General features: G+C 37.7%; 2 protein-coding genes and 1 long non-coding RNA gene across 3 annotated transcripts; 1 reads left to right on the forward strand and 2 right to left on the reverse strand.

Moving 5' to 3' along the window:
• Positions 1–245: 245 nt before the first annotated feature.
• LOC113323106 lies at positions 246–2,263 on the reverse strand. The gene is made up of 4 exons (XR_003347433.1): positions 1,978–2,263; positions 1,422–1,465; positions 1,287–1,329; positions 246–677 (listed from the first exon to the last, which is right to left on the reverse strand). It is a non-coding gene; the product is annotated as an uncharacterized LOC113323106 (long non-coding RNA).
• Positions 2,264–4,754: 2,491 nt separating this feature from the next.
• Positions 4,755–8,579, forward strand: LOC113323771 (glycosyltransferase family protein 64 protein C5-like). The gene is made up of 4 exons (XM_026572113.1): positions 4,755–5,335; positions 5,438–5,560; positions 6,323–6,490; positions 6,598–8,579. The coding sequence occupies exons 1-4, from the start codon at positions 5,030–5,032 to the stop codon at positions 8,281–8,283; spliced, it is 2,283 nt and encodes a 760-aa protein (XP_026427898.1). The 5' UTR covers positions 4,755–5,029; the 3' UTR covers positions 8,284–8,579.
• LOC113323772 (betaine aldehyde dehydrogenase 1, chloroplastic-like) lies at positions 8,577–12,744 on the reverse strand. Its single transcript, XM_026572115.1, has 16 exons — positions 12,602–12,744; positions 12,307–12,444; positions 11,953–12,095; positions 11,720–11,800; positions 11,479–11,627; positions 11,221–11,313; positions 10,980–11,103; positions 10,802–10,867; positions 10,527–10,593; positions 10,249–10,325; positions 10,002–10,115; positions 9,662–9,739; positions 9,418–9,569; positions 9,263–9,323; positions 9,024–9,130; positions 8,577–8,931 (listed from the first exon to the last, which is right to left on the reverse strand). Exons 2-16 carry the CDS (start codon positions 12,425–12,427, stop codon positions 8,826–8,828), a joined length of 1,539 nt encoding a protein of 512 aa, XP_026427900.1. The 5' UTR covers positions 12,428–12,444; positions 12,602–12,744; the 3' UTR covers positions 8,577–8,825.
• Between the last annotated feature and the right edge of the window lie 2,349 nt (positions 12,745–15,093).

A 15,093-nucleotide genomic window follows, 5' to 3' on the forward strand; every position in this document is an offset into this window, starting at 1 on the left:
CAGTTCGAGAACTACATTAAATTATCAAATTAAAAACCCCTCACATATTCTTTGTTTCCGAAACTATAAGTAGTGTAAATATCACCACAAAAAAAAATTGTTCTTTGGGATATCATAATTCATTTAATTTACCTTCTATCGGAAAGAAAAGGAGGCTTAGGAATAGCTTGGAAGGATGGGTTTCATTTGTCGATAATCAACTCTAGCCAAAGGGGTTTTTTCTGTTCCTCCCAGCCAATCAAAGATAACACCAAATGCGACCTTTATTTTGTGTATGGTGAATCAAAATCAAATTTGAGAGCTAGCTATTGGGCAGAGTTTTTAACACAACCCCTTTGATTAATATATCCCTACCATCATGGTAGGAGATCTATCTCTGATAACGACACAAAAATACTAGTTGAAAGTTTAATGATAGCTTAGGACCTTAGAGACATGTCATTCTCTCGACCCGACTTTACATGGACCAACAAGCAAGAAGGAAATAATCGGGTACTGGAAAGAATTGATCGGGCCATTGTAAATAGTATGTGCAAGGTTGCTTTTCCGCAAACTTACATTCTTCATTTACCCTGTATCAGTTTTGACCACTCCCCAATCTTGGTTTCTCTTAGTCCTAATATAAATAGCCTGCATAAATCTTACCACTTCAGGTCCATGTGAACAAAAGATCCAACCTGTAAAATTATTATTGAACAAGCCTGGTCAGTTAAAGTGAGACGCTCAAAATCCTTTCAAATGAAACATGCTAAATAAAACTCAACCACCGGAATAAAGTGTCTTTCGGTAATATAAATTTCTCAATTCATGAAACAAAAGAGAATTTAAAGGAACTGCAAAACAATTCACCTGGAGATACTAGTGCATTACCTATTTTATCTGATAAGTTAACATACTTATATTCTCTAGAAGAAATCTTGTGGAAAGATAAATATGGCTACAACAAGGTGATAAAAATACGCCATTCTTTTACAAATCCACCATGATTTCAAATAACCAAGACGAACTATGCTTCATGGACAACGTCATGGGATAACCACTAAATCTACAAATACTAAGAAACTAAATCTGTTAGATGACTGCAGTGAGTCAAAGACAGATAAGCTAATTCTACTCATTCCTTGAGCACAATTCAACAACACAATTCAGGCCAATGAATACTGATAAGCTAAGAGCAATTCCAAGACGGAAGCTGAATTACAAGCAAACTGAGAGCAAATTAGACAACAAACAATATGAGAGATGTAGAAAATACAGAATAATAGAAGTACAAACAAGAAGGAAACCTCTCTCTGCGATGAACACGTTTCATGCACGATATGTCAATACCTAAGTAAGCAGCCAATAATAAGAAAGTAAGAAGCTTAACATTTAGATATAGGAGACACCTATAGCAGCTGAACAAAAGTTGAACAAATTACCCGACTTTTCAAGTCCTTAAAACCACAATTGTATTCTACAAAACCTGCATCAAAACACAAACCATACTTTATAAATTTTTCATCTGACAACAACATGGACAACAATGATAACTACAACAACTCTTTAACTTCTCCTTTCAGATGAATACAACAAAAACAAATAACTTAAAATCCACCTCAAAGCCATGAACCCAACTTTGTATCTAATCCATTCACTTTTATATGAGACTTTACATAAAACCAGCATCAAGAAACCATTAAATTGAAAGAAAAACATACCCATGGCTCAAAACTTTACATAATACCAAAAAAAAAAAAAAAAACTATATAGCAAGACTTGAAAGTAAAATCGCTTACTTCAAAACACCAAATCAACTTCAATAAACTGAAATCTAAATATACCCCATGCTTTAAAATTACAAAATGTAAAAAAAGAACACCCAAAACTATACATGCAGTAAGAATCCAACTTCACAGAGTTAGGTCAAACAATAGATCAAAATATGACCAACAAAATCAAAATTAAACAATAGTAGTAGAAGATAATAGTTTATACCTGATGATAATCAACAAAGAAATCAACTATTAGATGAACTGATTTTGGATTTCAAGAACAAAATTATTTTCTAGGTTTAGGATTTTTTTTCTTCAAATTTTTATAGAATAGATCGAAATTTCTGGGTTTAGATTACTGAATGCAAGGTTTTGATTTGGTCGGTAAATCGAAAGAGATCTCTGGATTTTGATTTTGAGAAAGAAATCGCGTTTTATCCGGCATTTTTCTTCGCAAGAAAAACTCTCTGAAAATAAGAGAGAGAGAGGGAGAGAGTAAAAGACGAGGAATTTTTTTTTAAGCTTTTGTAAAAAAAGAAAATTAATAAAAATTAAAAATATCTGAGATTAAAAAGACTAGGCTACTAAAGGCCCATGGAACTATATCATATTACATAAATGCGTTTTATGTACAACGTTTTTACACATTTCCAAAACGTTGGTCTATTAATTTCATTTAATAAACCAATATTAGTTATTTTGTGTAACGTATGTTTTGGTGTGCAACAGATATTGACGTTGCGCAAGGGTGCAACGTCAATATCGTTGCACACACTCGGAAATGATATGTTGCAAATGCAGGATATGCTGTAGTGTTTCAGGATGATCCACAATTATAAATGTTACCAGGTCATATTTCCATACAGGGACCGATATTTTTTTTTAGTTATTAAGATTTTATGGGATCTCCAATGACCTCAAATATAAGAGTTGGGTTCCTGTCCAACTGAGCTAACCCTAACAAGCACGGATTTTGGTATGCTTTAAAAGCCAAATATGACATGGACTAACACTAGATTAGTCCCAAAGAAAAATAAAAAAAATCTAAATTTAAAATTTAAACAGTGGAATTGAAGAGCTAATCCGGACTTGCCCATGTTAGCTCTCCCTTATTGCGTCTGCCCTTGTTTTCATCATCAACCGAAATTCTGCAAGTCTATATGAGAATTATTAATCAACCGACAAACAAAATAATCCAGTTACCATTTGCATCAAGCCTTTAAACCCCTAGGCGACCCTAGTGGACGAGTTATAGTCTCGTGAGAGTTTACATAGAAGGACTGTAAACCCCGATTGTGTTTGTATGCCACAAGGAATCGGAATTTCTTGCGACCAACGTAAACCGATTAAAAACATTTTAATTCACCGACACTAATCAGTTTATATATATTCATATGTGAACCGATTCTAGCTTGGCTTAAAAACATCCAGGAAGAATGTATTGCACAATCGGTTTATGTTGACATATCGAGTAAACCGATTGTTGGCATGTCAGGCTAGAATCAATTTAAACATTAAGTGCATTGAGTTCAACACAAGATCATCCAAAATAAAAACATCAACCACACAAATATCATCCAAAATACATACATCAACCATCCCAAAAGACTTAAAACAACAACAAGTTTTGTAAACTTAAAGTTTTAGTATTTAAAAGTTAAACTTAAAAACTTAAGGAGCACCAGGCGCATTTGCAGCAGCAGCAACATCATCAGGAGTAGCACCACCACCACCAGCACCAACATCAGGAGCAGCTGCATCACCACCAGCAGCAACATCATTAAGAGCAGCAGCTTATGCATCATCCATGGCTATACATTCAGCCATTTCTTCAAACATACCTTCCAACTCATGGTGGCGATGCCTCTCAGCTGAAATAATGATTCTTCTCATCCTAACGAACCTCATGACCTCAACAAGCTCTTCCAGTGCAAGCATATCAATCAATGTGAGGGCTTGTTCAAGACGGGTCTCAGCTCCGAAAGCAAACTTATATAGGCTTCTCTCTGGCACTTTTTGTGGTTTCCTCGGAACATCCTCAAAGGTTACCTCTCGATTGTAAAATGCTAGGTGTATGAAGTCCATTATACAAAAAAAAAAAAAAAAATCAAGTAAGAAATCGGTACATATAGAAAGATAAGTAATCCGATTCTGAAGAGACTAAAACAATTGGGTTATGTGGTACATGTATAAAACCCGATTGTGGAAAGGAAGACAAAGAGACTATAATAATCGGATTATACATATTACATATATAAACCGATTCTGGTGATGTATTTTCATATTTCATTTCTACCCCAGAATCGGGTTATGTTAATCATCATGTAAACCGATTACTGTGCATGCTCTTCATGGACGAAAACAAAATCCATAATCGGTTTATTGGATAGGTCAATAAAAACTGATTCTAGGTGTAATCAGAATTTTGATTTGTCAAAAACGAAGATTTAAACATGTAAATCAACAAGATATGAAGAATCATAGATTGAGTTGATGGAGATTTACCTTTTTCTTGTGTGGATCGAAGATTCGTTGGAGAAGAAGATGAAAATTAGGGTTTTGAGAATTTGGAAAGATTAGGATGGAAACAGAAAAAAAAATTTAGGTTTAGATTTTTTTGTTTTTGGATTTATTGAAAATAGAAAGATTAGAATTTATATGAGAGAGTTTTACGAATTAATATGGGGGTAAATTAGTATTTTTTAGAAGTTTGGGTGCCTATAGTAATTTGGTGATGTGCAAAGGAAAATTTGATAGGACCCAATTAAGTATTATACGCCCCAATTTAGCCAGATAATACAACCCAAGGCCGGAAAAGCTTCAAACTTCAAAACGAGACTTGACGGATTTTGGCTCCCTCGAACAATATATTCTCCGCATGTGATGAAAATCATGATTACACACCCTAGCCAGTTCTACAGATAATGTGCCAGCGGCCAGCCCGACAGCCCCACTATGCACCAATGTGATCTTTTCTCGACTTTCACGTGGCACCTCGCAATGGACGAGGCCTGCACTTTCAAAATTTTCTCATCGTCTTCTTCTTTGAACAGAGAAACACTGAAAAGACAAAAGACCTCCTTTTTCCTTCTTCCTTCCACGTCTTCGATCTTCATCTGAAAAATCAAACCCCGCTAGATTCTCTGATTTCCTCCTCAAATATTTGACACATTCCTTCTTTTACTGAGTTCAATCACCGACTCAAGATTCTCCAATCTCTGAGTGTATATTTTTGGGGATTTTTAGGGATTTTGGAGATGAAATTGAGATTTTGAATGGGATCAAGTAGGATTGGTGGAGGTTCAACAAGTAGTAGTAGTAGTAGTAATAGTTGTTGTGATGTGAGTATGAAGTGTTGGTGTAGATGGAGATTGAATCAATTTTCATTCTCTAAATCATCGTTCTTCATTCTCACTTCATTCCTTCTCTTTGTTTTTCTTGTTTCTATCTATGCGAGATTAGCTATCGCTCCTTATTCTAGAACACCAGTTTCGATCGGTTGTCAAGAAGATAATGAAGGGTCTTGGTCTATTGGTGTGTATTATGGTGATTCTCCATTCAATCTCAAACCAATTGAATCTGTAAGTTTGTTATTTAAAATTTTGAATGCAACCCATTGTTTGTTTGTTGATTTCTGGATCTGGGTTTTGATTTGATTTTTGATTGTGATTTTGTTGAAACAGAGGAAGGAATGGAAGGATGAGAGTTCTGCCTGGCCTGTTGCGAACCCTGTGATTACTTGTGCTTCAGTTTCAAATGCTGGGTTCCCTAGTAATTTTGTTTCCGAGCCTTTTCTGTTCCTCAAGGTATGTTACTTTCAAATTTTGAATTAGGGATTTCATGTTTAGGAGAAGCGGTTTAGGAACAAATGGATTTTTGAGGTGTTGCAAGATCACAAATTCAATGGTTCGCCTGATAAGAATCAGATAAAGTAGATCAATCTGTTAAATATGATAGATCCTCGTGGCTAGAAAATGTATATTGTCAGTTTATGTCATCTCATAAGAATTAGGTGAATTGGTGAGTGTATGAAAGTTGTGGGACTAGACGGATGGGATTCTGAAATTAGCACCAAAAACCCTCAACTTCGATAAGCTTGAGAAACTCTAAGGAAGTTTGGACAGCTCAGTGTTCATCAATTGTAAAATAGATCCGCTTCAATTACTCTTTCCTAATGACTATGATGGATTGTCATGGTCAGAATGTAGAATTGGCCAGTGGGAAAGTTGTGGGACTGAACAGACAAGATTCTGAAATTGGCATGAGAAACCCGAACTTTGAGCCTGAGACACTCGAAGTAGTTTAGAACATATAGTGAACTTCATGTTCATCTTAGTTGTACCAAGAAGAATTAAGAATGGTGTATCCTTGTTTAATAGGTAAAGAATTATGCTTTAAACTTTGGAGATCATAATACCGCACTTCTTTTTTATTTGTCTAGCAATATCCATGGCCAAGTATTGCATCTCCCACTTCGTTTTATCTTTTTTCTCTTACTGTACATTGCTAACCTCTCGTGTATGTTGGAAACCTTCCGTAGATCTCAAATTTTGTTGGTTATCATCCAGGGGGATATTCTTTATATGTTTTATGAAACAAAGAATTCCATCACTTCGCAAGGAGACATTGCTGTTGCAAAAAGTACTGATAAAGGTGTAACATGGGAACAATTGGGTATTGCTTTAGACGAGGGATATCATCTCTCACATCCATATGTTTTCAACTACAATGATGAAGTAAGTTAATGTTGGAGCAAATTTTTTTCTTTTGTTTCTTTCTTTCTTCAAATCTCAGTTATTATTCAGTTATTGTCCTCTCAGTTTTCTATTGATTTCTCCGGCAGATATACATGATTCCAGAAACTAGTGACAAAGGTGAACTTCGTCTCTACAAGGCAGTTGATTTTCCTCTCAAATGGACACTAGAAAAAGTTATCATGAAGAAGGGTTTTATGAATACCGTTATCATAAATTATGGCGGCAACTATTGGCTCTTCGGCTCATATTACAGTGGTTTTGGCTTCTTGAAGAATGTGCAACAGGATATCTGGTATAGTAGCTCACCCCTTGGTCCTTGGAAACCTCACAAACAGAACCCTATCCATAATACTGGTAAAAGCTTCGGAGTACTGCGTAATGGAGGTAGACCATTTGTGTACAATGGAAACCTCTACCGTGTTGCTCAAGATTGTGGAAAAATATATGGGCAGCGAGTTCGTACCTTTAAGGTTGAGATTCTCACTAAGGATGAATATCGAGAAGTTGAAGTGCCACTAGGTATAGAAGAACCTAAGAACGGTAAAAATGCATGGAATGGTGCTCGATATCATCATTTGGATGTGCAAGATTTAGGCTCCGGGGAGTGGATAGGGGTAATGGATGGTGATCGTGCTCTTGCGGGTGATTCTGTTCATAGATGCATTGTGGGGTCTACAGCTGTTTCAGTTGTGCTTGCTCTATTTGTACTAGTTGGAGTATTGCTGGGACCTGTGAATTGCATTTTACCGCGATGTTTTCATGCTACATCTAAGAGAAATGACGTATTCTTGAGATGGGAGGATTATCCAAATCTATTTTCTTCCAAGATGAGATGGTTCTATACTCGCATGAACATAGGAAGTTCGTTCGTGCGAGGTTGGATTAAACCTAGTACCTGTATGGGAAAATTAGTTCTCGTGTTGATTTTTGTACTAGGTGTTGTATTAATGTGCACAGGAGTCAGATATATTTATGGCGGAAATGGTGCTGAAGAACCTTATTTGTGGAAGGATCAGTATTCGCAGTTTACATTACTAACAATGACTTACGAAGCCAGGCTTTGGAATTTGAAAATATGTGTGAAGCATTACTCAAGGTGTCCGTCAGTGAAGGAGATTGTAGTGGTGTGGAACAAAGGTAATCCGCCGGAGTTGGGTGACTTTGATACAGTAGTGCCAGTTAGGATTAGAGTAGAGAAACAGAATTCACTGAACAATCGTTTCAGGGTGGATCCACTGATAACAACCAAGGCTGTTCTTGAGCTCGACGATGATATCATGATGTCGTGTGATGATATTGAACGAGGTTTTAGAGTATGGCGTGAACACCCAAATAGAATAGTTGGATTCTATCCTAGACTCGTTGCTGGGAGCCCATTGAGGTACAGAAATGAGAGGTTTGCACGTAAGCGGAAAGGGTATAACATGATATTGACAGGAGCAGCATTCATTGATTGTACAAAGGCATTTGAGACGTACTGGGGTGATGAAGCCAAGGAAGGAAGGGAAATTGTAGACAAGTTCTTCAATTGCGAGGATGTTCTTTTGAATTTCTTGTATGCGAATTCGAGTTCTTCCTCGCAGGCAGTTGAGTATGTCAAACCTTCATGGGTCGTTGATATGTCGAAATTCTCAGGAGTAGCAATTAGTGGGAATACGCAAGTGCATGAGAACATAAGAAGTGACTGCATTGCCAAGTTTACTGAGATATATGGGAGCATCGATAATTGGAAATGGGATTTCGATAGTCGGAAAGATGGGTGGGATGCATAGAGGAGAAGATAAAACCACCACAGCAGTCACTTGTACCACTATGTCAGTTACTATTTTAGGTCTTCATTTTTCTTCTCATTGTTTCCCATTTTTAGCTTGTCTACATTTTGTACTATATGGAATTAATGGATCAATCTATCTGTCAGGTTCTCTTTTTGGTCAGTTGCCTGTTTTACAGAATAATCTTTTTTGTTGTATGCTGTACCAATCTGATGAAAATGGTTATAAAGTTGAAGAGCCAACTGTTTGATAAAATGCATTGCAGAAAACTGTCAATTACGGCAGATATGTTATAATGGTAATGGTTCTCAGTTGTTTATTCTTGACATTACGGGATTTTAGCCAAAATTAGTTGATAGCTATAAAAGGTTTATTGTGAGAAACAGCTAATAGAAGAAAATACTATGAAAAGTAAAAACAAAGTTTCATCAACTGGCAACTACTTATCCATGTTCTAAGACTATCAAATTTGCTCTGTATTCTATTTGCCATCAAACAAAGATGAACAAGCTTTCCCCTCCCCTGACTTTCTCAGATAAAATTTAGAGCTTTGAAAGTGGCTTTGTCGAAGGAGATTGATACCAACCCCATGGCTCATTTGAGATGTACTGAGTAACTTGCTTCACACTCAAAAAGTTTTCGAGTCCCCTGTAGTAGAACATCAAAAGAAGATTCATTAGTGTCTCTTGATACATATTGCATTTTAATCAAATTTCTCACTGAAAGTATGGATTTCTTACCATTCACCTAAATCCCGCCCAAAACCACTACGTTTAATGCCTCCCCAAGGAAGTTGGCAAAAGCAAGGTTGTGAACAATTCACCCACACAATTCCAGCTTGAAAAGCCTAGATAAGAAAACAAGATCGTGTATACAAACTTCAAAACCACATCCGAATTGAAAAAAGGACGGTACTGGCAGCAATGATTGTTAAAAACAAGGTATTTGAGCTTCATTAAAAAGTTCATAATGTTTATACCTGTGTCATGCGTTCACACCTTTCTAGATCATCCGAAATCACAGCAGCAGCCAAACCGTACCTGTGAATGACCCATACCCCATATTTCAATCAGCTCACTTTTAACCCTTAAAATCAAATCATCAGAATAATATAACGGAAAAATAAAAACTCACTCAGTGTCATTTGCAAGTTCAATGGCTTCTTCTTCAGTTTTGAATGTTTTAACACACAAAACAGGTCCAAAGACTTCCTCTCTCCAAATTTGCATGGATGTATCAACATTTGTTATGATGGTTGGCTCAATAAAGAATCCCTTTTTCAAGTGCTGCAATGCCATTCATTTGTGAGTAACATACTTGGATTTTGAATAAAGAATAACAGTACTGAAACACAATGTATGGGTAACATTTAAATTACCTGTGGACGCCTTCCTCCACAGAGAATCGTTGCACCTTCACTCTTAGCGACTGATATGAACTTCATTATCTTCTCATACTGTTAATAAAAAGCATAGAAGCTGGGTCATTTCTGGTTATACACTCCATTTAAAAAAATAACTCAGAAGCTTGAATAAAATCAAAGGACTCTATTTTGCTTGTAAAGCACTCAAATTATATTCAGCCTAAACTTAGTGGTACTTTGAAATCTAAAAGAACGTGGAATAGTAAAGTCAGGCCTAATTAAGTACTAAATAAGTACCAGTGAGTACTAAATGCTTGGAAAACGAGAAATAGTCCTAGTTAGACGATGTTGGTACCTGTCCTCCACTAACAACAGGGCCAAGCCTGCAACCTTCTTCCATAGGATCTGAGACCTTGACTTTTTTAACCCAGCTAACGAGTCTCTGAAGAAATTTCTCTGCAATATTTTCCTGAAATGTAAAACAAATACTTTCTTATTTTAGGATCAATATAAAAAAGCCAGACGGAGGGGCCAAAAAAGGCAACATGGCATGAAATGTAGCCTTGCAGAGCAGACGAAAAGGTTTCAGTATTGCTACTTACGTGTACAATAAGTCGAGATGTTGCACTGCACATTTGACCATTTGTCCAGAAACAACCAAACATAGTCCACTCGGCAGCTATTTTAGAATGAAACACAAGCAACAGAAACATTAATATCCACACGAAAGGGAGCACTGTAATCTTATGATTCAACTTCAAGTGTTATGACATGACTCGAGACACCACAAGCTATTCCATACAATTTTATGTGTCGGTAAATATTGTGCAGATATTTGGGTACTATTCAAGCAACACAAAGTTGTAAATAAGATAGTTACCTTTGTCGAGGTCTGTATCCTCAAATATAACAATAGGACTTTTTCCACCGAGTTCCAAAGTGACGGGCTGTAGATCAATCAAATACATCAGTGAGAGGAAGGAATGATATCAAAAGAATGAAATACTAATTACTGATGAGTTTCTCTGTCGGCATGTGGAGCTTACGTTTTATCTTATCTACAATGTCTCTAAATCAGGGTCCTTATTATGGAATAAAACAGTCAGGAACGTGGAAAATTTGAGAAGAAAAGAAGAAATAAATAAGATTATATACCTTGACGAGTTGAGATGCAGCTGTCATTATTCTGCTTCCTGTTGCGGTACTTCCGGTAAATGAAATCTGGTAAAAAAATCAGAAGAATTAGACAGTACAAATGGCAAAAGTTGTAAAAGAGGTATTACTCAAGAAGTTAAACAGTTTAAAGTTGCATGACTAAGAGATATATATGCACCTTGTCGACATGAGGATGAGCTGCTAAAGGAGCACCAGCTTCTGGACCTAATCCAGTTACAATGTTGAGTACACCAGGAGGTAGACCAACTTCTCTACAGATATCACCCAACTCTAAACAAGTTCTGAAAAATGAAGATGCAATGAGCTAGTCAGCACAAGTAAAAAATTTCACGAACATCCACACAGACAAAAGCGGAAAGAAACATAAAAAATAAATAAGAAGGAAAGAGAAGTATTACATGGATGTTAACTCAGAGGGCTTCAGTATAGCTGCACACCCAGCAGCCAGGGCTGGAGCCACCTTCCAGATAGCCATCAAAAGAGGGTAATTCCTTCAATAAAGAATAATCCAACATTGACGTCAAAACAAGTTTCACAGACATGATTCTCTTATCATATAGATTGGACTGATACGATGGGTATGTACACAAATACAGTGGTAGTAATACAACAAGATAACCAGGAGTTGACAAAAATTCAGGAAGAAACATATATACCATGGAGTAATCAGTCCAACGACTCCAATGGGTTCTTTGCGAACATGACTCTTAAATGTCTCCATTGGGACGTTAACAGGAACCTTTTTCTTTGCATCTAAGCCTTCAGCAAGATCTGCATAATACTCAAAACATCCAGCAACATCATCCTGGATTGAAATTTAAGAAAAAAAGGTGAGGCAAATATCCATGATAGATCAAACCTCTAGAATTGTTTTGAAAAGGTGCATTGTTATCATACCATGTCCCACGCTGCTTCATCCAATGGTTTTCCACAATCAAGGGCTTCTAGCCTAGCCAACTCAGATTTTCTTTCAAGTACCTGCAAAGAGAGGTGAAACAAAAATTTCAGCACACCTGAAAGACGTCAATATTCTTCACACAAGCACATATACACTTCTACTACTACTGCAATTGCTCAAATAATATTTATGGAAAATTGACATGAATATTAACAGAATTAATCTCAAATACCTTAGCTGCAATTGCTCGTAAATACTTAGCACGAAAAGCTCCAGTAGTCTTTGGCCAATCTTTCCCTTTGTTCCTAGATAAAGCCTTCCTTGCAGCATCAACTGCAAGCTCTACATCTTCAGCCGTTCCTGCTGGTATATCACCTGCAACAACAACAGAACAGAATACCCAAATTCCACAAGTAACATTCAAATTCGCAGTTTCAATTAATACAAAACAAAAATAATCACTAGATTGCACCAATTAATATTAAAAAAAAAAAATCGAAATCAACCGAATGATAATCTCTTGAATTAATATCGAAGGAAATACAAAATAACAATCAAAAATTTTTGGAGAAAGAAGAAATCATACCGATAATCTGTTCAGTAGAGGGATTGACGATGGGAATTCTTTTCTTGTGTAATGGTTGTCTATATTCACCATTGATGAACAGTTGACGACTAGGAATCGAAGAAGATGAGGAGATCGCCATTATTGATTTGATGAGATCTATCGGAATCAGCAAATGCACAATTTGATTTGATCAGCTGTAGTTGGATTTTCAAGTAAATAAAAAGTGTTTTTATGGGGAATGAGGAGGAGTATTGAGTCACTCTGGACTCAGTCAGGACTCTGGAGTATATGTAGGAAGGAATTTGAGTCTTACTGGAACTTCTCTCCACGTGATTCAGGTGGCCGAATTTGTTGGGTTTCCGATGGTCCCCAGATCGAAAAAACACAGGTTCCAAAATTTCTCTGAAAGTCACGTAACTTGTAGAAGAAAGTGCAAAACAAGTAGAAATGAAGTTTCATGAACTATCCAAGTTTCAGGAAATCAAAATTTGCTCCTATGTACATTATACTGCTTGATATATATGAGAAAGTGATAAACTTACTGTAAGACTACTACTGCCACATTCTTGCAGGGAAGAAAATGGTACTGCTGCCCTTAGTGGTGACGGAGAAGCTTCATTCGATTGAACTTGCTGGTGTTCTTGCAGCATTACTCCACTGTGGTGACGATGAAATTGGTTTTGTTGATCGACAAAAGCAAGTTCAGAAGCAAGATCATTCAATTTCTTTGAAAGGGCCTTTGCAATCCCTCCCAACCCATGAACAGGATCAGATCTTCTAGCCCTTGCCTCCATTATCATGGTCTCAGCCGCCGAACGCTGTTCTACCCCAGCTGATTTGATAAGCAGCTTTGTGAAATTGCTTGCACCAAAAACTTTAACAACATGCTGGAAATCTTCTCCTCCTGTATCTGAAGGAAAATATGGAGCTAAGGGACATTCTGGTGAACATCTTTTCCTATGGTACTTACAAGCTGCACAGGCTTTCTTATTAGTCCTCCCTGTTAGGGTTTTTGGTATAATGCCTTACCCTCTTTTGAGAGATAATGGCCATATATATTATTATTGTTTTGGTCAATTAAGGAGAATATCCTGTGACCGTAAATAAGGTAGAGTATCTTCTATTACACCCCCTTAGTCTGAGCGGGAGAGGAACAAACGCTAAGACTAGAACGAAAATTAATAAACAATTGTCTTGGAAGACCCTTGGTGAAGATATCAGCGTATTGATGTTCGGAAGGAATGTGTAAGACACGAATATCACCAATACGAACCCGTTCACGAACAAAATGGATGTCAATCTCCACATGTTTTGTACGTTGATGTTGGACCGGATCACCAGACATGTAGACAGCACTCACATTGTCACAATACACTAGAGTGGCCCGTTGTAACGGCATATGCAACTCAAGAAGTAGATTCCGGAGCCAGGTTGTTTCAGCCACAGCATTAGCGACACCCCTGTATTCTGCTTCAGCACTTGAGCGAGACACCGTTGCTTGACGTTTGGAAGACCAAGAGACAAGATTGTCTCCAAGAAAAATGCAGTAACCGGATGTTGATCGGCGTGAGTCAGGACAACCCGCCCAATCAGCATCAGAATAGGCGGTAAGGCCAGAGATGTTCGAAACCGAGAGAGACAAACCATGATCAATAGTGCCCTGAAGGTATCGAATAATGCGCTTAATGGCTTGCATGTGTAGCTCCCGAGGGTCATGCATAAATAAACATACCTGCTGAACCGCATAAGAGATATCCGGTCGAGTGAAAGTGAGATATTGTAACGCTCCGGCCAGACTACGATATAAAGTAGGATCCGAAAGTGCTGGTCCAGAAGTAGCACTGAGCTTAGAGTTCGTGTCAACCGGAGTTGCTGCTGGTTTGCAGTTCGTCATGGATGCACGAGCAATGATGTCCTTTGTGTAGAGTGACTGAGATAAAAACAACCCTGAGGAAGAACGAGAAGCAGTAATACCCAAAAAATGATGTAACGGGCCAAGATCAGTCATAGAAAATTCCAGTTTCATCAGGTCGATAAACCGGGCTAGGAGAGCATCAGTAGAGGCAGTGAGTATGATGTCATCAACATATAGTAATAAGTATGCAGTTTCCCGGCCGGACCGGTAGATAAATAGAGAAGGATCACAAACACTACCCTGAAAACCACAACCTGTGATGAAAGTCGCAAACCTCTGGAACCACGCCCGAGGCGCCTGTTTGAGACCATAAAGAGATCGGCGAAGACGACAAACATAATCAGGTCGAGCAGGGTCAACAAATCCCGGAGGTTGATGCATATAAACTGTCTCAGATAAGTCCCCATGAAGGAAAGCGTTCTTAACGTCCAATTGGTGAATCGGCCAAGATTTTGATGTGGCAATGCTGAGAACGGTACGAATGGTGGCAGGCTTAACAACCGGACTGAAAGTCTCAAAACAATCAACCCCAACCTGTTGCGATTTACCATTGGCAACAAGACGGGCTTTGTATCGCTGCAATGTACCATCTGCATTAAACTTGTGACGAAATAACCACATGGAACGAATAACATGAGATCCAATAGGTCGTGGTACTAGATCCCAAGTGTTAGTTTTTAACATAGCAATAAACTCATCTCGCATGGCCTTGGTCCAGTTGGGATCCCTAAGAGCATAAAGGTGAGATTTTGGCAAGTTGGAGATGTGCTGTGGTGTCTGAACATTGAGGTTCAATCTGTGAATGGGACGGAAGATGCCACGAGATGCACGAGTGACAGGACGAGAGGAGTTGGCTGAAGTGCCAGGATGAGTAGAAGAAGAAGGCGTGA

The sequence above is a fragment of the Papaver somniferum genome, chromosome 11, assembly GCF_003573695.1.
Source record: "Papaver somniferum cultivar HN1 chromosome 11, ASM357369v1, whole genome shotgun sequence".
NCBI classification, from domain to species: domain Eukaryota; kingdom Viridiplantae; phylum Streptophyta; class Magnoliopsida; order Ranunculales; family Papaveraceae; genus Papaver; species Papaver somniferum.